General features: G+C 32.1%; 2 protein-coding genes across 2 annotated transcripts; both read left to right on the top strand.

Moving 5' to 3' along the window:
• Positions 1 to 502: 502 nt before the first annotated feature.
• On the top strand, positions 503 to 5051 carry GCL2 (GCR2-like 2). Its single transcript, XM_016332816.3, has 7 exons — positions 503 to 573; positions 2437 to 2700; positions 2787 to 2965; positions 3069 to 3180; positions 3689 to 3805; positions 3918 to 4238; positions 4618 to 5051. The coding sequence occupies exons 2-7, from the start codon at positions 2521 to 2523 to the stop codon at positions 4954 to 4956; spliced, it is 1248 nt and encodes a 415-aa protein (XP_016188302.1). The 5' UTR covers positions 503 to 573; positions 2437 to 2520; the 3' UTR covers positions 4957 to 5051.
• A 6864-nt stretch (positions 5052 to 11915) lies between these two features.
• Positions 11916 to 18708, top strand: LOC107629880 (amine oxidase [copper-containing] gamma 2). The gene is made up of 7 exons (XM_016332818.3): positions 11916 to 12152; positions 13636 to 14055; positions 14502 to 15035; positions 15804 to 16121; positions 16458 to 16571; positions 16681 to 17228; positions 18405 to 18708. The coding sequence occupies exons 2-7, from the start codon at positions 13669 to 13671 to the stop codon at positions 18613 to 18615; spliced, it is 2112 nt and encodes a 703-aa protein (XP_016188304.1). The 5' UTR covers positions 11916 to 12152; positions 13636 to 13668; the 3' UTR covers positions 18616 to 18708.
• Positions 18709 to 20482: the final 1774 nt, after the last annotated feature.

The raw sequence follows: 20482 nt of genomic DNA, 5'->3' as shown, positions 1-20482 counted from the left end.
GTGCAAAACGAAACCGAATTGTCCATGTATTTTGTTATTTAAAGTGGTGCATGTCTCGTTATTGTCACATGAGCAGGAAAATATAGTTTTGGACAGTGAAATATTTAGTATCTTTTGAGTTTTCATATATTCTTTATCAGTTACTCTCTATTTATCACAAATTCTATCAAAACAAGTGAAGTTTCGTTCCAAAAATTGTTATTTACATGACTATCTTTAATAGATAGACATGTCAAAATAATTAACAATAAATATAAGTATTATCGTTAAGTTTTAGTTGATGAATTGATAGAAGAATGTCATGTATCCACTGTTTGCTATCCAGATGATCAAATTAATATTTTTTTCTTTAAGAACTAATTAGTCCGAAGTCAAAATTTTCAAGTACCAAAGTATCACTTTACTCTAATGATTATGTACTGACAAAAAATATCTGTGTTTGAGAGAGAATTATTTATTGGGTATAAGATGGTGGTTTGTTATGGTCATTTGGAAGTGGAAGTGGAAGTGGACGTGGGAAAGCCAATGCTGGACACCTCACAAAATTCAGAGTCCGGATCGTAAAATGAGCGGGTGAATTTTAGCCCACGCCTATCCCATTGAGGTTAATGAAACGCCTCGTACAATCTGACACATTCTAACCTGGGTTTTCAGGTTTATTATAGAATTGTGTTTAACCCCTAAAAGATTCAGATTTTAAAAAAGGCATACCATAATATTTTTAAAGATGACCCATAGGATTTAATAAATTGCTGGACTCTATCCTTGACATATGCAGCCCGAGTTATTTTATTGAGCTGAATACGTATATTTTACATGAGGGCCGGCCCAATTCGTGGTTTGGCAAGAATGTTTCTTAAACTTTTTTTTTTAATTCATGACCATACAAAAAACAAAAAAAGAAACTCCATGAATGAGAAAAAGTGAAAAAAAAAAGTGAAAAATGAAAAATAAAAATATCTAACGGATGGTAATTTTTAAGAAAATTTCATCCGTAAAAAAAAAGAGAAAATAAAAAAAAAATTCTTTAACAATATGTAAAATAAAAAAGAGGAAATGAAAAACGAAATCCATTCATAATTCATACTATTGATTAAAAAAAAGCCCACAATAGAAAACTTTAATATGCCAACATCTTAAGATCAGATTCAGAAAGAGCTGTAGTTATGTATTCGGGATGCTGATGACAGCCATGAAAATATAAACAAGCGAATCTACACTTTGAAGCATAAACATTTTGAAGACTTTCAACACATCTGTATTCTTTAAGATGGAGTGTTGATGGTAAGTACATTTTGTTTGTGTTTCGTATTTTTTGTTATTTTGCTATGTTTGTAGAATTACTAGTACATAATTTTGTGGAAAAAAAATTATATATATATATATATATATATATAATAAAGTAATGTGATTCTAGTCATTTTACAAATATTTTATGATGAATAAAAATTTTTAAGAGTAAAATTAAAAATAAATATGTGATTCTAGTCATTTTACAAACATTTCATAATGAGTAAAAATTTTTAAGAGTAAAATTAAGAAAAAATTATTTAGAATCAAAGTAATGTGATTAAGTGTAATTTACTTAGATGTGGTTAAAAAATAATTGAATAACTATATACAATAAAAAATTGATATTAGTGAAGGATAAAATTAAAATTTATTTCTATGTATCGTTTTTGTCTCCAACGTTTTCGTCCTATTTAAGTCCCTAACTCTTCAAAATCGTCTTACTTTTGTCTTGCCGTCAATTCCGTTAAAAGATTCCTAATGACAGGATAACATTGAGTCAATTTTAAAATGTTGGGAATTTAAATAGGACGATTTGTTCAAATGTTAGAGACAACTTTAAAATTTATTCCAAATGTTAAAGGATAAAAATAATACTTTATTCTTATATATACTATATGTACAGAATTTTACTAATAATATAAATCAATTTATAGGAAAAAAGAAATGTTTACAAACGCCCAAAATGAGGTCCCTGCTAAAGACCTAAAACTTTAGATTTTGTTCTAATTTAGTGAACTTTTTTTAAAACAAATCCCACATTAGACCTCAATTTTATTTGCCCCATATCTGTTAGTTTTTTTGTTCGTTCAGTTGCCAAAAAAAAAAATTATTCTCACATGCACCAAAAAAGAAAACATTTCTCCTGATCCAACTTAAAGACCCACAGTATATCCACAAAATTATTTTAAAAAGTACTCTATCCTATATGTATATTATATATCCACCCCACTGGGAATAGGCCAAAATGAAAATTCGAAAAGACATCTTCTACCAAATTTCAGGTTAAAAGCAAATCCTCCATGACTGAGCCACTGAATTTTTAGAGACAGGTGTCTAAATTTTCCATTACCACGATCGCAGGACAGTACAGGCGTCTCGGACACCTCATTTAGTGAGGCGCTCCCTAAAACCCACCAAAATGAGCGAAAAGGCAAAGCCAACAGCCTCATTTCGAATCCCAAACACATCTTCTACTACGTGCCTCTTACTCAAAAGTCAAAACCACCCATGGCGGACCGCTTCTTCCCGAACTCCATGCCCGAATTCGTACCCGAAACGGCGCCGTCTACCCCTCTTGAACAACAAGAAGCCCTTACTGTCGGCGACTCACTCCCGAAGCTGCTTGCCATGCCCCACGCCCCACTCTGGGAGCGTCTCAAACGCGCTGCCCTCGACCTCAAAGAAACCGTACCCACTATTACCAATCTCTGCCATCACACGCACTCTCTTTCACTTCCACGCACGCTAACCTCTCGAATTTGTGTTTGTGTCAGATAGTGGTGGAGACTTGGGGGTTATCGGGCCAGCGCGCACGTGACTTCACTCTCTATTGCGGCCTCCTCGGCACAGCTTTTCTTCTCCTCAAATCGTACCACGTGACCGGAAACGCAAATGACCTTGCGCTGTGTTCCCAGGTTGTGAAGGCTTGCGACGCTGCTTCTGCCACCTCCAGGTTCTCATTTTCTAAATATCTTATTCTTAATGTGCAGTTTCTTGGAAGTTAGTTAGTTAGAGGTTTGTTAAGTTTAAAGGTTGAAACATGAATTGAATGGCAGGGATGTGAGTTTCCTTTGTGGGCGTGCTGGTGTGTGCGCCCTTGGGGCTGTGGCTGCCAAGCTCGCCAGGGATGATGAGTCCTTGAGGTACTACTTGGCTCAATTTGAAAAGGTATTCTACTACAATTTATTTTAATTCGACTAAAAATGGTAGGTTAGGTAACTGAGTTATGGAAATTATCATTCACTACTAAATTTAAGAAAACAATTTAGGGCTAAACATGGAATGATGATTCAGGATTATTTATGAGTTCTCATGTTTTTGTTTACTTTTTGAAGGGAAGAACCTCAATTATAGCACCAAAAGGTTCAAAATTCTAACAAGTTAATTCTTAAAAGAGAGTTTATTAATAGTGAGTTATGTTTACTAATGGGCTTTACTTGTGTTGCCAAAAGATGTTTTAGGGCTACTTTGCTAGCAAATCAAGCTTTTAGGTATTTATTTATTTGTTTGTTGGTATTTTAAGAACCAATTTGTTAGTACATTGACCATTGTGGTATCTCAAGAGCATATAATTATCTCTTTGTTTGGGATTAAATTTTGAACTTTGGGATCGTTTGAGGACCAAATTGGTGGTTCTCCCTTTTCTCAAGGTTATTAATGTGGGGGTTTGATGCAGATTAAGCTACCAAGAAGTCTTCCTGACGAGTTGCTATATGGGAGGGTAGGTTTTCTTTGGGCATGTTTATTCTTAAACAAGCATCTTGGTCAGGGGACAGTTCCGTCCACTTACACTGTGAGTTTAGTTTACCAACAAGTTTTGCCTTTTTTTGGAATTTGATTTGCGTTGAATTGATCTCAAAGAAGGGTTAGGATACTGGAGATCTAAATTTTGATATTGTTGTCAGCGTGTGGTTGTGGATGAAATCATAAAGAACGGAAGGGCAATGGGTAGGAAATTGGGAAGATGCCCATTGATGTTCGAATGGTATGGAGAGAAGTATTGGGGTGCTGCACATGGACTGGCTGGGATTATGCATGTCTTGATGGATATGGATTTAAAGCCAGATGAGCTTGAGGACGTCAAGGGCACCCTTAAATATATGATACACAATCGCTTTCCAAGTGGAAACTATCCTGCTAGTGAAGATGATATAAAGAGAGACGTCCTTGTGCACTGGTGTCATGGGGCTCCTGGAGTGGCCCTCACCCTTGTCAAAGCAGCTAAGGTAAAAAGGATCCTTAAGACTGTTTAAAAGCTGCAAAATTTCTTATTTTGATTTATGAAACACTTAATTATGTAATGTCATCATTGTTAAACACCATTTCCCTTTCTTGTTTGATTTCACTTTGCTGTTTTATGATATGCAATATTGTGGAAGCTGCTTATTTTTTCCCCCTTAAAAATAATTCTTTGTGGAAGTGCCAGTGTCAATAATGCTGTTTGAATGTCCATGTCAATCATTTATTATTAAATGTTTTGTCACAAACTAAGCAGTTAGGACAAATGCACAATTTTTTGTTTACCATGTTTTAATTTCTATTTGTTACTTGTCTCATCTCACTATCATGGGACACTTGTAATAAACTTTCTCTTGAAAAACTCAGCTTTTTGGAGATAAGGAATTCTTGGATGCTGCTATAGAAGCTGCAGAGGTTGTTTGGAACCGTGGTCTACTTAAGCGAGTTGGGATTTGCCATGGTATTAGTGGGAATGCATATGTCTTCTTGTCACTATACCAACTAACCAGGGATGCAAAGTATTTATACAGGGCCAAAGCTTTTGCTTGCTTTTTGCTTGAGAGAGCTCATAAGCTGATATGGCAAGGTGAAATGCATGCAGGTGATACACCATATTCCTTGTTTGAAGGGCAAGGAGGTATGGCTTATCTCTTCTTTGACATGATTGACCCTACTCAATCTAAATTCCCAGCTTATGAACTATGAGAAACAACATATTATGTATGGGAGGCCTTTATGTATGATGTAAAATCAATGTAAATGGAAATGTGAATAAAATGACTAAACGAGAGTCTTAGACATGATATGTAGCTTTTGCTTCTTAGTGGTAGGCTATCCTTATTTATGCATGATTTTTCCCTCTTACAACTGACAAAACTCTTCATAACTTCCTTTTGTGGTATGAGATTGCCCCTTTTAATCTCATTCTTTGGTGTGAAATTAGTCGCCAATGCTGAATCTGGATAGAAGCCAGAAGGCTAAGTTTTGTTAAGGGCGTTTGAGAGTTGAGATATTAAAGTAGGGAATAACTTTGAAATTTATTTAATCTTTAACACTTCTCGTATTTTCTTTTCCTCAAAAATTCCAACTCATACGTATCCTTGGGTTCTTAGCACAATGAAGGAGGAATGCAACCTTTTTAATTTTTATCGGACATTACAGTTTCAAATATCAAAAATGGTAGGAAAGCTGTTTCGTTATTTAGGATGAGGATTCTTTTTAAGTTAAAATTAAATTTGAAGTTTTGAACCATCAAAATGAACTTGAGTTTACTGTGATGAGTATTAGATTGGAATTGAGCAGCAGTCAATGTTTCAACTTTCAACAGCATTCATTGTTTCTCACAACCACTCATAAGTTTCTAATAGAAGGCTTGCACGAGGAGAGAGCTAGACATTAAGCTAAAGTCGCCACCTAGTTAAAAGGCCACTGAAATGAGTGACATTTTTGCATTGTTGAATCGAACTTGTTACTTGTTGCTTTTCCCTCGGATCCTGTCTCTAACCCCCGTGATTTAACCTCCCTAAATGGAACAAGATTAGATGTAGTCATGGGAAATGATTTCTTGATCTCTTAATCGATGGTGTAAAGCCGCTAAGAAGTCGTCTTCATTTAAGACAAGGCGTAGAAAAACCGGCACACAGAAATCACTAGCCCTCTCTCCAAAGTCCAAACGAATCTGTGAAGTCAAAATCCTCCCGGTGCATGAGTGCATCCTCAGATATATGTACGGGGATTTTGAACTAAGATAGCAAAGGATAATCTGAACGGTGTGTTTGATTTAGGGTTTGAGTTACAGAACGTTCAATTGTTTGGAGTGGCGTCGTCCCGCACAGGGTTGAACTGTTTACTTGATTTGTGTTGATTGAGAGGGTGCTTACTAAAGAACGACTATCCAGACTAGGTGTTATTGATCAGCGTGATAATATTTGTGCTTTATGTAGTAAGGCTGTTGAGTCTGCTTTTCATCTGTTTGTTGGGTGCGAAATCACTTGGCAAGTGTGGAACGCGTGGCTGTTTGCCCTTGGAAGGTCATGGACCATACCAGGTACACTGAAACAACACTTCGAGGGTTGGATACATGCGCCACGGAGAAAGATTGAGAGAAAGAGGTGGTTGGTTGGCTTCTTTGCTGTCATTTGGGCAGTTTGGCTAGAGAGGAATGATCGAGTATTTAATAATCATGGCTCGGGAGTCGTGGAAATAATCAATAAGTCCTTCATGTTCTTTGACGAGTTGCTTGGTGGTGCTCCCTTTGGTTGTTGATGGCAACGCCGGAGATGGCGAAAGGTTGATACCACTCTTCGAGTTGTTAGTAATGTTTGTAATTTGATATTTACTTATGTTCTGGACTCTAGTTGCTCCACTTTGCTGTGTTGAGCGCGTTTTAATTAAAAAAAAGGTTCAATTGTCTGGAAATTTTTTTCTTACTAAATGCATATGTGATTCTATGCTTCGACTCCTATTTATTTAAAGTAACAAATTGTAGTTTTTGTGTTCAATAATTACGGTTGGCTAAATGATTAAAGAAATTTATTTTTTTGAATAAATGACCATTTGTACCCATGAGAGATGAAAACGTCTACCCATGAAAGCTCGAAACTAATCTTGTACCCATGATAGATGCTGCCTGTGTGACAAAAGTGCCCTGACTTAAATCTGAGCTTGGTTCGTGGGTTTCCGAACTTACGTGGCACTCCCAACCTCCCCCCCCCCCCCAAATCTGAGCCAACCATTCACCATCATCATCTTCATCTTCTTCACCATCACCATCACCATAACCTCCATAACCTCCATCACCATCACCTCAGCACCGCCACAGCCACCTCCCTTCACCACAACCTCCGGCGACAACCCACACCGCCGCGCCCCTTTCTCTTCTTCTTCCCCTCTTCTCACCTCCGCTGAGCCCAGAAACCACAGTGCCAGCTCCTCCTCTCCACCAAAGTCCAGAGCGGCAGCGGCCACTTTCTCCATTCCTGGGTCTCCTCTCGTCTGCCACCAAATAGCCGCGACACCCAACCTTCTACGAGCCACTGCAACCCTTCCCTTTTCTCCCCTTTGCGTGTTCTCTGTCTTCCTCAGCCACACCAACGAACCGGCCACCTTCTCCTCCCTCTCTCTCACTGGCCGAACCGCCGCGCCGTCGACGAGCCACAACGACACCGACGATGAGCCCCTTTCCCCCTTTCTTCTTCCTTCTCTGTCATCCCGTCTCACCATCGCGAACCAGCCTAGCACCGTCGCGATTCCAGCCCCGTTTCCCGTTCTACCATGGAACGACCAGAACAGGGTGCAGCCCCTGTGTCTTCCATCCCCTCCGTTTTCCCCTGTGTCTTGCATCTCCTGCGTTTTTTCCTGAGTTCTGTTTCTTTTATTGTATTGCTTTTAGTTCATTTTGCTTAATTTGGTTAGTTATAAATGCATGTTAGTGGATTTAGGTTTATTTTGATTCATGCTGGTGTTTGAAAATTTTGCTGTTTTGATTCATACTACTGTTTGAAAATTTTGACTTGTCTGATGCTGCTGGGAGCTTTGGGGGAGGCAGGGTTCGGACAGGGGAGTGGTGACGGGTTGGAACGCCATAAGGACGCTGCGGAGAAGGTTGGGTGTCGCGGATGTTTGGTGGAGAGGAGGAGCTGGCGCTGTGGTTTCTGGGCTCAGCGGAGGTGAGAAGAGGGGAAGAAGAAGAGAAAGGGGCACAGCGGTGTGGGTTGTCGCCGGAGGTTGTGGTGAAGGGAGGTGGCTGTGGCGGTGCTGAGGTGATGGTGATGGAGGTTATAGGGGTTATGGTGATGGTGATGGTGAAGAAGATGAAGATGATGATGGTGAATGGTTGGCTCAGATTTTTTGGGGGGGGGGGAAGGTTGGGAGTGCCACGTAGGTTCGAAAACCCACGAACCAAGCTCAGATTCAAGCCAGGGCACTTTTGTCACACGGACAACATCTATCATGGGTACAAGATTAGTTTCGAGCTTTCATGGGTACAAATGTTAGCGTTTTCATCTCTCATGGGTACAAATGGTCATTTATTATTATTTTTTTGAATAAATGACCATTTGTACCAATGAAAGATGAAAACGCTGACATATGTACCCACACTAAATCAAAACTAAACTTGTACCCACGCAAGATGTCCTCTGTGTGACAAAAGTACCCTGTCTTTGGAGGGTTGGAGTGCCACGTAGGGTACTTTTGTCACACGAAGGATATCTTACGTGGGTACAAGTTTAGTTTCGATTTAATGTGAATTCATATGTCAGTGTTTTCATCTTTTATGGATATAAATGATCATTTATTCTATTTTTTTTGGCCAACATTCACTTTACTATATAATCTATTTTCATATAAAAGCTGTCAAACATAAATCAGGCTAACACTGATTTATTTTTCATCAAAATTAGGGCAAATCACAATAATAAGCTAAGGGGAGTAAAATTTTACACGAATCAGCCAAAACAAAAACTGCTTCATGAATTCACCAATGCACGTTTATATGTAGTTCGAACCAGCTAAATTCGAACTCTATTTCTACATAATTCGAACCAGCTAGGTTCGAATTATACACAAACACACGCACACACTAATTCGAACCAGCTTGGTTCGAATTACACACAGTAATTCATGGTATAATTCGAATTATGCTGTTAAAAAATTAATAATTTATTAAAAAAAAGTTATTAAAAAATTTATTAAAAAAATTAATAATTTAAAAATTAAAAAAATATATATTTTATTTCATACGTTAAAAAAAGCTAACGAAATATTTAATTACGAGACTTCTTTAAAATATTAATAAACTATTAATTCGAATTTCATACAATACTTTTCTGTCCATTTTTAATAGCTCATGAATATTTTTTAATAAATTTTTTTAATAAATTTTTTTTAAATTATACTACAAAAAATATTTTATCCTATGCAAAATAATGTAAAAAAAATTGGCTTAAAAAATGTTAAGAGTACTATAAAAATTTGTAATGTTCTAATAACTTAGGTAAATACATGCATGTACTCAAATTTTAAATAAAATATTCTACATAGTCAATAATAATTTAGAAATGAAAGAAAATATTTTATTCCATACAAAATAATTAAAAAATATATTTTATTCTATACAAAATAATTTTTAAAAATGGTTTAAAAGATATTATGAGTACTATAAAAGTTTGTAATATTATAGTGATTTAGGTAAATACATGATAAAAATATTTTTTTCCATACAAATATTCAAGAATGGGCAGAAGAGTATTGTATAGAATTCGAATTGCTCACTATATAATTTGAATCAGAGTGATTCGAACTTCCCATGCGTAATTCGAATCATGTAATATCTCATCATATAATTTAAATAATTTTATTAAAAAATTATCAAAAATATTTTTTAATAAATTTATTTAAATTATACCACAAAAACATATTTTATTCTATGCAAAATAATTTAAAAAATGGCTTAAAAAATGTTAGAAGTACTATAAAAATTTGTAATGTCCTAATGACTTAGAACATTAAAGAAATACTCTACATAATCACTAATAATTTAGAAATTAAAGAAAAAATATTTTTATCATGTATTTACCTAAATCACTAGAATATTACAAACTTTTATAGTACTCATAACAACTTTTAAGCCATTTTTTAAAATTATTTTGTATAGAATAAAATATATTTTCTAATTATTTTGTATGGAATAAAATATTTTCTTTCATTTCTAAATTATTATTGACTATGTAGAATATTTTATTTAAAATTTGAGTACATGCATGTATTTACCTAAGTTATTAAAACATTACAAATTTTTATAGTACTCCTAACATTTTTTAAGCCATTTTTTTTAAATTATTTTGCATAGGATAAAATATTTTTTGTAGTATAATTTAAAAAAAAATTATTAAAAAAATTTATTAAAAAATATTCATGAGCTATTAAAAATGGACAGAAAAGTATTGTATGAAATTCGAATTGATAGCTCATTAATATTTTAAAAAAGTCTCGTAATTAAATATTTTGTTAGCTTTTTTTTAACGTATGAAATAAAATATATATTTTTTAATTTTTAAATTATTAATATTTTAAATAAATTTTTTAATAATTTTTTTTAATAAATTATTAATTTTTTAACAGCATAATTCGAATTATACCATGAATTACTGTGTGTAATTCGAACCAAGCTGGTTTGAATTAGTGTGTGCGTGTGTTTGTGTATAATTCGCACCCAGCTGGTTCGAATTATGTAGAAATAGAGTTTAAATTTAGCTGGCATTACTGGATTCATGAAGTAATTTTCGTTTTAGCTTATTCACGTAAATTATTTTCTCCTTTGGCTTATTTCTGTTTTTTGCCCTCAAAATTAAGTTTGAAAAATCAATATGATGCAAAATTCCTTTTACAAATTTTAATAAAAAAGCACAGTAGTTCTTCTGCCTTCAATGTAATAACAGGAAGTGATTACCATTTGGTTTTCTTTAAGGCAAATGTTTCAATTTGATTATATCAGTGCTGGGAACCCTTTAAAATTCAGATTGATCGAACTGCAACGTGAGGAATCAAAAGTGGTTGGACTAAAATCAATGTTACTGTTTTTTTTTTTTACCAAAGATATAGAGACTCGAATCCGCAACCTCTTAATTGAGTATGAGGAGACTCTGTCATTTGAGCTATTGCTTCTTGGCAAAATCAATGATACTGTTGATCTGATTACTAGGCTAAATGGCATCAAAGGTAAAAAGGTACTAACTGGAAACTAAGCCTTACCAGTCCCGAATTCAAAAATCTTTCTTAATTTGTGGAAAGAATTTTGTTACACTTATATGTTTGGGACTTCGTTATCATAAAAAGTAAAGAAAAACATGCCGTGTTTGGCAATTTGCCAATTTGGGGGATCTTTAATTTGGGTAGTTACTAGTTAGTAGTTGCAAATGATAACAGGTGGTTGCAAATTGCAATGTCAAATCATATAAAAATAATACCATTCAAACAGTTGAAACTGTTCTATTTTTTTCCGTGGAAAAGAGTACACTTGGAACAAACACAAAATGGACGATAGATAACAAAGATACGACACCTCTTATAGTGACCCCTAACCTCATGAGGAAACAAGTCACACAGAATCCAAAGGGTTATTAAATTTGAGCCTAGCTAAGACATTTTATTGCAGAGTTGAAATAAATTACGAAATGTGAAACATGTTTTAATGTCTATTTGTTAATGAAAAATCTAAATAAGGTTTGCTGGAGAAAATAATGTATAAACGCAGTTTTAAAAATATTTTATGAAATTGAATTATTAATAGTCATCAATGATATTTTAATGGTGTGAAATTTCATCCAATGGTTCATTTTTCTTTACTGGTTACATGCTGCTGGCTAGAATTTGAAAAAGTTGTTGGCTCCTAGACTTTTCGTACGAATTTATTATACTTATGTTTGAGTTAGATATAGTTGAATTTTAATTGTCATTAAAAAAGGAGATAGGAAAAAAAAACTTCCTGTGAAATTATACTCCTTTCATAACAGTTGGAAAATCCAGATGTACGTTGATAATTCAACGGAAAAAAATAAGGAAAAAATAAGAAAAAATAAGAAAAAGTTTGATTGCGGCATTAAAACAAACAAGAAGAGCCTAAAATGCTTGTCACCATATATTTCCAATCCTTGCCACTCGCCAGTAGTAATCGCCACGCATTATGAAAATAGAAGCCTGTGAAGTGTGAACAGAAGAAGTACACAACCCATAAACCTTAACTCTCAGACTTCATAAAAACCTTCACCTACCCCTGTTGCACATATTCTGTTATATTAGAAAACATTTAAAGGGCTCTGAAGATGAAAGAAAGTTGTAGAACAGGAGAGTATCAAGTCAGGGTTTAGCTTTGCCTTTGGCCAATGAATCACTAATTGCAGGTAACTAACTAATAATTATATTCTAGTTTCCTTTACTTTGCTTAGGATTTTTCACTTCTATCTTGGGCACTGCATGCTAGTTCATGATTCATGTTGCAGCTGATAGGAAGTGTAGGGGAACAATTTTTTTTCTTAAAGTAAATGACAATTAGATTCTTAAAGATGTTGACCTTGGACTAATTACTTCTTACAGAAAAAAAAGTACCCTTCAAAATAGCAAACGATGAACATGTATATCATTTTGTCAATAAATAGTATAAAACGAAACCGAATTGTCCATATATTTCGTTATTTATAGTAGTGCATGTCTCATTATTCTTGTTATTGTCTCGTTATACAACGATGTAGGTTTAGACAGTGAATCATTTATTATTTTTTCAATTTTCATATATTCTTATTCTCTATTTATCATCAATCCTATCAAAATAAGTGAAGTTTCATTCCAAAAATTGTTATTTATATGACTATATTTCATAGATAAACATATAAAAATAATTAACCATATATATAAGCATCACCGTTAAGTTTTAGTTGAATTGATAGAAGAACATCATATGTTTACTGTTTACTATTTTGGAAGTCCAAATTAATTTTTTTTCTTTAGGAATTAATTAATCCGAAATCAAAATTTTCAAGAATTTAATGATCATTTACTCCTTTATTGTAAAACTTATCATTTCATTTGAAATTTATGTATCATAGATCATGACTATAAATTTCATATTAATCCAAAATTATTTTGACATAATTTTCATAAAACAAAGTAACAATAATATAAAAGTTTAAAATGCATATTGTTAGATTATGATCTTATTGATGTTCAATTTTTTTTTTTTAAAATTTAGTACAAATAACTTTTAACCATGTTAGATGTTTACCAAAATTAGCTATTAAAATTAATCACTAATATAAAATATACAATAAAATATAAAATACACATTAACAATGAATTAAATAATACATAATTACTGATTTTTTTTTTGTGACTGCATAATTACTGATTTTAGTATGCACATAGTATTTTTTGAATAATTTTTATAATAAATCATTGTTATTCAGTGATTGAAGCAATAAAAATAATTTTCAAGACAAATATAATTTTGTTTAAATCTTAACTTTTTATGTAACCCTTTATATTAATAACGTTACAAATTTTTTAGAACAATCAAATTAGATAACTAGTTTTTTCAACTAATAATCAAATATATTATTATTTTCACTATTAAGAGTGCAGACAATAGAAAATTGGTTTATTTTCATTTCTTAGTCTAGAAACTAAACTAGTGTCACACATATTGTCCATAAAACAGGACAGCAAAAAAGTATCAAGAATGTTACATAGAAAATATAAATTAAACAAAATATATATATATATATATATAAAATATGATTGATTTAGTAATTAATTTTTGTCTGTACATATAATATTTTTGAAAAAACATTGTATATAGAAGAGTGACACACTGAACTATTTCTATTTCAGGAAGAGTCCTGCATAAAGTAACTAGCACACTCCATGGAGGGAAGAAAATTGAGAAGGTCTCTGGTTCTCTCAATATCTATATCACTCTTTCTACTCCTCACCTGGCTTCACCTTCCATCATCCCCTGAGAATTTCATCAAGAAACCGGGCCCCACACACCATGAATCGGATGTTCCTCACCACCCTTTAGACCCTTTAACCGTTCACGAATTCAACAAGGTCCGTGCCATTCTCGCCACGCACCCTCTCTTCGAGTCCTCATCCACGTACTCACTCAACGCCATTGCCCTTGAAGAGCCCGATAAAGAGCTCGTTCTCAAATGGAAGCGCGGAGATCCCCTTCTGCCAAGGAAGGCCTCTGTCACTGCTATGGTCAATGGAAAATCTCATATCCTCTTAGTAGACCTCAATACTTCCGAGGTATACATAATCTTCTTATCAACTAAAATTTGTCCCTACATAATCACTAGATTTTTTTTTACGTGAAATATGTTATAAATACACTAAATTAATTTTTTGCGTATAAATACATACGTTATTAATTTATTTTTAACATACATTTTGTATTTTAATATTTAAAAAATATTAAAAAATTAATAAAATTTATTATTTTTAGTTAATAATTTGTTAATAATATTTAAATATATACTTAAAAATATATTGTTGAATTGATAAACTAAAAAAAATAGACCAATAACTAAAAATATAGACAAAAACAATAAATTTTGATAATTTTTTAAATATTTTTTTTATGTTATATTATAACTATTTTAGTAGTTGATTTTATTTTTGCGCATAATATAATTGTTCTAATTTTATTGGTTGTTGACACCTCATTTAAATTATCTACTACTTATTCATCACAGGTATCCTATAATGAATTGGGTTCGACTTCGGGGTACCCAATATTAACAATAGAGGAGACGGCGAGAATACTGGAGGTTCCATTCAAGAACGTGGAGTTCAATGGCACCATCGCCCAGCGTGGGATCAACATGGGAGATGTTAAATGCGTGCCACTCTCTTCAGGGTGGTACAACATGCCAATAGAGAACAAAAGAAGGGTGATTAAGGTGCAGTGTTTTTCCATGAAGGACAGCGTGAACTTCTACATGAAACCAATTGAGGGGCTCACTGTGCTGATTGACATGGATAGGGAAGAGGTGTTGCACATTTTTGATAATGGCAGAGGCATCCCTGTTGCTAAGGGAATTGACACTGACTACCGTTACTCTGTTCAAAAACTCCGTGGTGAATTGCATCTTTTCAATCCAATATCAATGGAGCAGCCCAAAGGGCCAAGCTTCATAGTTGAAGATGGGCATTTGGTCAAATGGGCAAATTGGGAATTTCACTTGAAGGCAGATCCCAGAGCTGGGATCATAATTTCACAGGCCAAGGTAAGTTTCGATCATTAATTTCACTTGCAGCCTTGCAGGCATGCAGATGACAAGTTAATATCATTAAACTCATAAACTACTCCTGTACACCGGAGATTAAATTTGATGTTAGTGTTCACAAAAAATAACATATTTCTTAAGCTTAAATAAGATTTTAGTTTTTATATTAAAAAATATCTATATACACAGAAAATTAATTACTAAATTAATCATTATATATTTATATAAATATATGTATAATTTAATTTATTTTTAATATATATTTTATATTCTAATATATTTAATAATTGATTTTCTATGTATATCAAATACGATTGAAAATATAATTTTTTATTTTAATTTATTAAAATTTTTAAAAAATACTTATTTTAGTTGTCTTTAAAATTTAAAAAATTTTAAATTAGACACTTCCGTCTTTAGTAATTTTTTGTTTATTAGAAATTTAAAAATTATTTTTTTTGGACATGACTTCTTAGTTGCTTTCAATTAAATTTTTAATCTGTATATTAAATAAATAAATTTTTAATAAATTTTATTATAGGACAATCAAATTTTAAAATATATTACTATAAGACAAACAAAGGAATCAATATAAAAGTAATTCTAGAAAAGAATAAATTTTTTTTAAAAACCAAAGTATCTGATTAAAAGTTTTTTAAAGATCAGTTTCCATGTATTGTATAACAAATATCTACCAATAAGTATTTGAGTGGAATTAAAATCTTTTTGGATGCCAAAATTGTGAACCACAATTTACTTTTTTGAAAGGTTAGGGATCCAGACACGTCAGAGATGAGGAGCGTGATGTACAAAGGATTCACATCTGAATTGTTCGTACCGTATATGGATCCAACGGACGCGTGGTATTTTAAGACGTACATGGACGCGGGCGAATACGGGTTTGGGCTGCAAGCAATGCCTCTGGACCCACTCAACGACTGCCCAAGAAATGCTTACTACATGGATGCAGTCTTTGCAGCCGCTGATGCCACGCCCTACCTCCGACCCAACATCATCTGCGTCTTTGAGACTTATGCTGGGGACATTGCTTGGCGCCATGCTGAGACCCCCTTCAATAACTTCAAGGCAACACCATCTTTCTTATTTCTTCAAACACAAATTCTTAATTAATAATTTATTTTAATAACTAAATTTAATTACATTAGTTTAATAAATTAAAAGTTTTAATTGAAAAAGTTAAACAAAACATGATTTGATTTAATTAAAAAATAATTTGTTCTTTTAATATCTTTTAATTGATAAAATATTTTTACTACCATTTTACGGAAATTTATAATTGTTTGCATTGATAATATAGTTGTAATTATTTTAACTTGCTTTTTAATGCGAGGACTTTTAATTTTCTTTATAAAATAAATAGATAAATAAATATTGTTACCGCCAATAAATAAATAATGTCAGGTTACAGAGGTGAGGCCAAAAGTGAATCTAGTGGTTCGGATGGCAGCCTCCGTGGGAAACTACGACTACATCGTTGACTGGGAATTCCAAACTGATGGGCTAATCAGATCAAAGGTTAGTGCATTTTTTCCCTTCAATATTTTATGTTATTAGTTGTTACTACTTCGTAATTTGTTTGTTTGTTTGTTTGTTTTTTGTTTTTTTACTTTTTTCGATTTCATAGGTTGGACTAAGTGGTATGTTGATGGTGAAAGGAACAATCTATGATCACATGAACCAAGTTCCAAGCGAAGAATATCTCTATGGCCCCCTTTTGAGCGAGAATTTAATCGGTGTAATTCATGACCATTACATCATTTATTACCTTGATTTGGACATAGATGGCACTGACAATTCATTTACCAAGGTAAATATTAAGAAACATGAGACCTCACCAGGAGAATCACCTAGAAAGAGCTACCTAAAAGCAATTAGAAATGTGGCAAAGACAGAGAAGGATGCACAAATAAGGCTCAGCCTCTATGACCCATCTGAATTTCACATGACAAACCCATCAAAAAAGACAAAGATAGGGAACCCAGTTGGGTACAAGGTGGTTCCAAGTGGCACAGCTGCTAGCCTTTTGGATCCTGAAGACCCACCACAGAAGAGGGCAGCATTTACAAATAACCAAATATGGGTCACTCCTTATAACAAGAGTGAAGAATGGGCTGGTGGCTTATTTGCTTACCAGAGCAAAGGTGATGACACACTTCAAGTATGGTCCAACAGGTTAGACATACACATACAATTCTTTCATGACCATATGATGAGGTATTCACATACATTTGAATAAATTATTGACTATAAAAGATTTAAGTGTTTGATAATTCTAAGAAAAAATATAGAGAATCAATTTTTATTTAGTTAATTAGTCAATATTTCTTTTTTTAATTTTAAAAGTTTTTATTTTTTGGAGAATTTATGGTTTAGAATTCATAATTTAAAATTTAAGATTAAAAATTTATAATTTAAGATCTATAATTCAAGATAAATAAAATAATTTTAAAAAATTGATTAATGTTAGCTGAAAAAAATTAGTTCCTTGATATTACTTTTTTGATAATGAAAGATCAAAGATGTAAATTAATTTGATACTCACTAAAAATTAAATTAGTTGGATAAAACAATTTATCGGACAACTCTTTATAGATAGTTTTGTTGAACTAATCCAATCTTTAATGAGTATCAAATTACTTTATAACATTTATGATTAGAATTTATAACTATTTAAATCTTTGATGATAAAATATAACATTTTATAACATTTTGTTAAGAAAAATATTAGGTGATTAACACTTTATTTTATTTTATTTTTATCTTATATTTAAATAATAACATTTTTTAAAAAAGGTAAAAGTGTTGGTCTCCTATCAATCGTTTATTAATTAATATCTTCAAAATATTTATTAAGGTTTATGAGAAGAAAAGTTTTAATTAAAAAGACAAAAATTTGAAGTTATTAATGCACTCAATTAAAATTTGGCTCATGAGATATAAGGTTGCGTTTATTTATTGTCTTTCAAATACATAGACTTAGACATAAATACACAAAGAGATATATACACAAAAAGACACAAATTTTTTATTGTGTTTAGTGATATTGGACAAAATATACCAATATAAACTAAATATTAATTTTACTCTTATATTATTACCAATGGGATAAGAATAAAAATAAATTACTAAGGATAAAAGAGTAAATATTTGTATTTTATTCAATGTATCTTAATGTCTCATCTTTTTTGAAGGACACCAAATATATGTATTTTATGTATGTTTGTGTGACATCGTGTCTCAATAAACAAACGGTAAATATGTACCACCGTATTTATGTATTAATGTCCGTGTTTCATAGCATAAGTGTGGTTAAGAAAAGAAAAGAAAATAACACAATGTTACATACAGGGATCGGCCAATTGAGAAGAAGGACATTGTGCTGTGGTACACACTTGGATTCCATCACATACCTTGTCAAGAGGACTATCCCATCATGCCTACGGTGTCATCCAGCTTCGATCTAAAGCCTGTCAATTTCTTTGAGAGGAATCCAATCTTAAGGCTGCCTCCCAATTTCAAACATGATTTACCTCTTTGTAGCTCTCATCATTTACCTTGAACCTCAAACCATTTTTTAGCTTACACTAGTGTAGTGCTCGTGCATGAGAATGCTAAACCAATCCACGAGTTAATATAAGTCACATTTACATCACAATGACACATACACTATTTTTATAATTTTATTACAAATGTATCATACATAATTGTACACTTCACATTGAGTCACCAAATTAAATAAACCAAGATCTCTATTTATAAATAAAAACAATGAATTTCTTATGGTTAATATTAAGATATCAATGTTATGCTAAAATTAATTCTCAACAATAGAAAAAAAAATTCATAGAACTCGTAGCTATAAGTTAAAATTAAGTAACAAATAAATAAAAATATTACAAAAATCTGAAAAAACCAAATTATTGTAAAAAATAGAAATACACATTTAAACGCATTGTTGCTTGCATTATACATAAGGAAAAAAATTTTCTGTACACCATATTCAAAGTTGAATCGTCATTTAGTAAATCATTATTGTTAAATATGTTACTACATACTTTAAAAGATATTGCATAGAATTTTTCATGACTTAGAATAATAGTATTTATCATTAAATACTAACAAAAAATGCACATACTTTAGAATAAATTACAAATATAATCCAATGTGCAACACTTCTTAATCAATGGTGCAACCGAAAATTTTCATTGAGTTTTATTTTTTGAAATTTTTCAGGTCTTGGTCTACTTCTGTGAGACCATGAAAGTCCTAATAACAATTTAACAACACACAATTAAATAGATAATTGCTTTACTTGGCAGCAAAATGAGGAGAGAATATATGATAAATAATTATTTTTGGTATTAAATTATTCATGGTATAAAATTTCAAGCTATTATTCGGCAAGTGAAGGTATACGCTAGATAACATACTTTCTCATGAGTTCGAAAATAATTCTGAGTTCAAAAATCAGGAGAATTGAAAATGATAGGAAACTAAATTGTCTAAAATGTTGAAAGCATAAAAATAGCAAATTAGGAAAAAAATTAATATAACATCAAAGTGTACATCCACTTAATATAATAGATGTTCTTTAAATATTGACACATTTAAGAATATTCAATGCAACCCTCTTTTCAAATTAAACAAAATAATGATCATGTTGCTTAAAATGAAATTTATCCTAATTTTTAACAAAAAAGAGCTCCGCTTTAACAATTGATTGGGAGAAACAATAAATAAAGAATTAAGAAAAAATTTAAAAAAAATGAAAGTAATGAATTTACAAAAAAAAATTAGTGATCTTATACAACTAACAATTTTTAAACTGTGAAGTTTTGAGGTCTTTAAAAAATGAACTGAAATTGGTTTAGATCAACCATAGCCCACACGGACAGACATAAGAGACACAATACAATCATAATTAAACTCTTAACTAAGTAATTTATTATCCAAGTGAGAAGAAAAGAAATGAAAAGTAAAAAAAAAAAAAAGCAGAGAAAGAAAAACAGAAAATATATCTTCACATAAATTTGAATAACATTCAAACTAACTTCCTTGACTTTCTGAATAAGATCTGACCATATCTATCAATAAAATAAAATAAAATAAAATAACAAATCAAAACTTAGCATTGCAACAAATAATAATAATAATAATAATAATAATAATAATAATAGCTTAAAATAAAAATAAAAAATTTAAGAATTGTAAAAAATCTTAGAAAAAAAAAAAAGAAATTTTAAGGAACCTTTGCTATCTATGCTTCCTGGTCGCTAGACTCATTCTTCCTATCATGACTGTAAAGCAATGGAATGAGCGATCTCAGATGTCATTCTTGCATCATGACGCCGAAAACCTGCTCGAGCAATCTCTAGTTTCGAATCTAGTCTCGGCATCAATCCCAAAGGCCTCTAGTCCCAGAGCTT

This window comes from Arachis ipaensis, chromosome B3 (genome assembly GCF_059453495.1).
Source record: "Arachis ipaensis isolate K30076 ecotype BB chromosome B3, ASM5945349v1, whole genome shotgun sequence".
Classification (NCBI taxonomy): domain Eukaryota; kingdom Viridiplantae; phylum Streptophyta; class Magnoliopsida; order Fabales; family Fabaceae; genus Arachis; species Arachis ipaensis.
Note: the sequence above shows the minus strand (reverse complement) of the source record. Positions and strands in the feature narration are given on the sequence as shown.

Excerpts from the sequence above, each read along its gene's own strand:
- GCL2 (XM_016332816.3), top strand. The coding sequence starts at position 2,521 with ATGGCGGACCGCTTCTTCCCGAACTCCATGCCCGAATTCGTACCCGAA. Across the intron at positions 2,701-2,786 it reads CCCTCGACCTCAAAGAAACC|ATAGTGGTGGAGACTTGGGG; the intron begins GTACCCACTATT and ends TGTTTGTGTCAG. Across the intron at positions 3,181-3,688 it reads ACTTGGCTCAATTTGAAAAG|ATTAAGCTACCAAGAAGTCT; the intron begins GTATTCTACTAC and ends GGTTTGATGCAG.
- LOC107629880 (XM_016332818.3), top strand. The coding sequence starts at position 13,669 with ATGGAGGGAAGAAAATTGAGAAGGTCTCTGGTTCTCTCAATATCTATA. Across the intron at positions 15,036-15,803 it reads TCATAATTTCACAGGCCAAG|GTTAGGGATCCAGACACGTC; the intron begins GTAAGTTTCGAT and ends CTTTTTTGAAAG. Across the intron at positions 16,572-16,680 it reads ATGGGCTAATCAGATCAAAG|GTTGGACTAAGTGGTATGTT; the intron begins GTTAGTGCATTT and ends TCGATTTCATAG.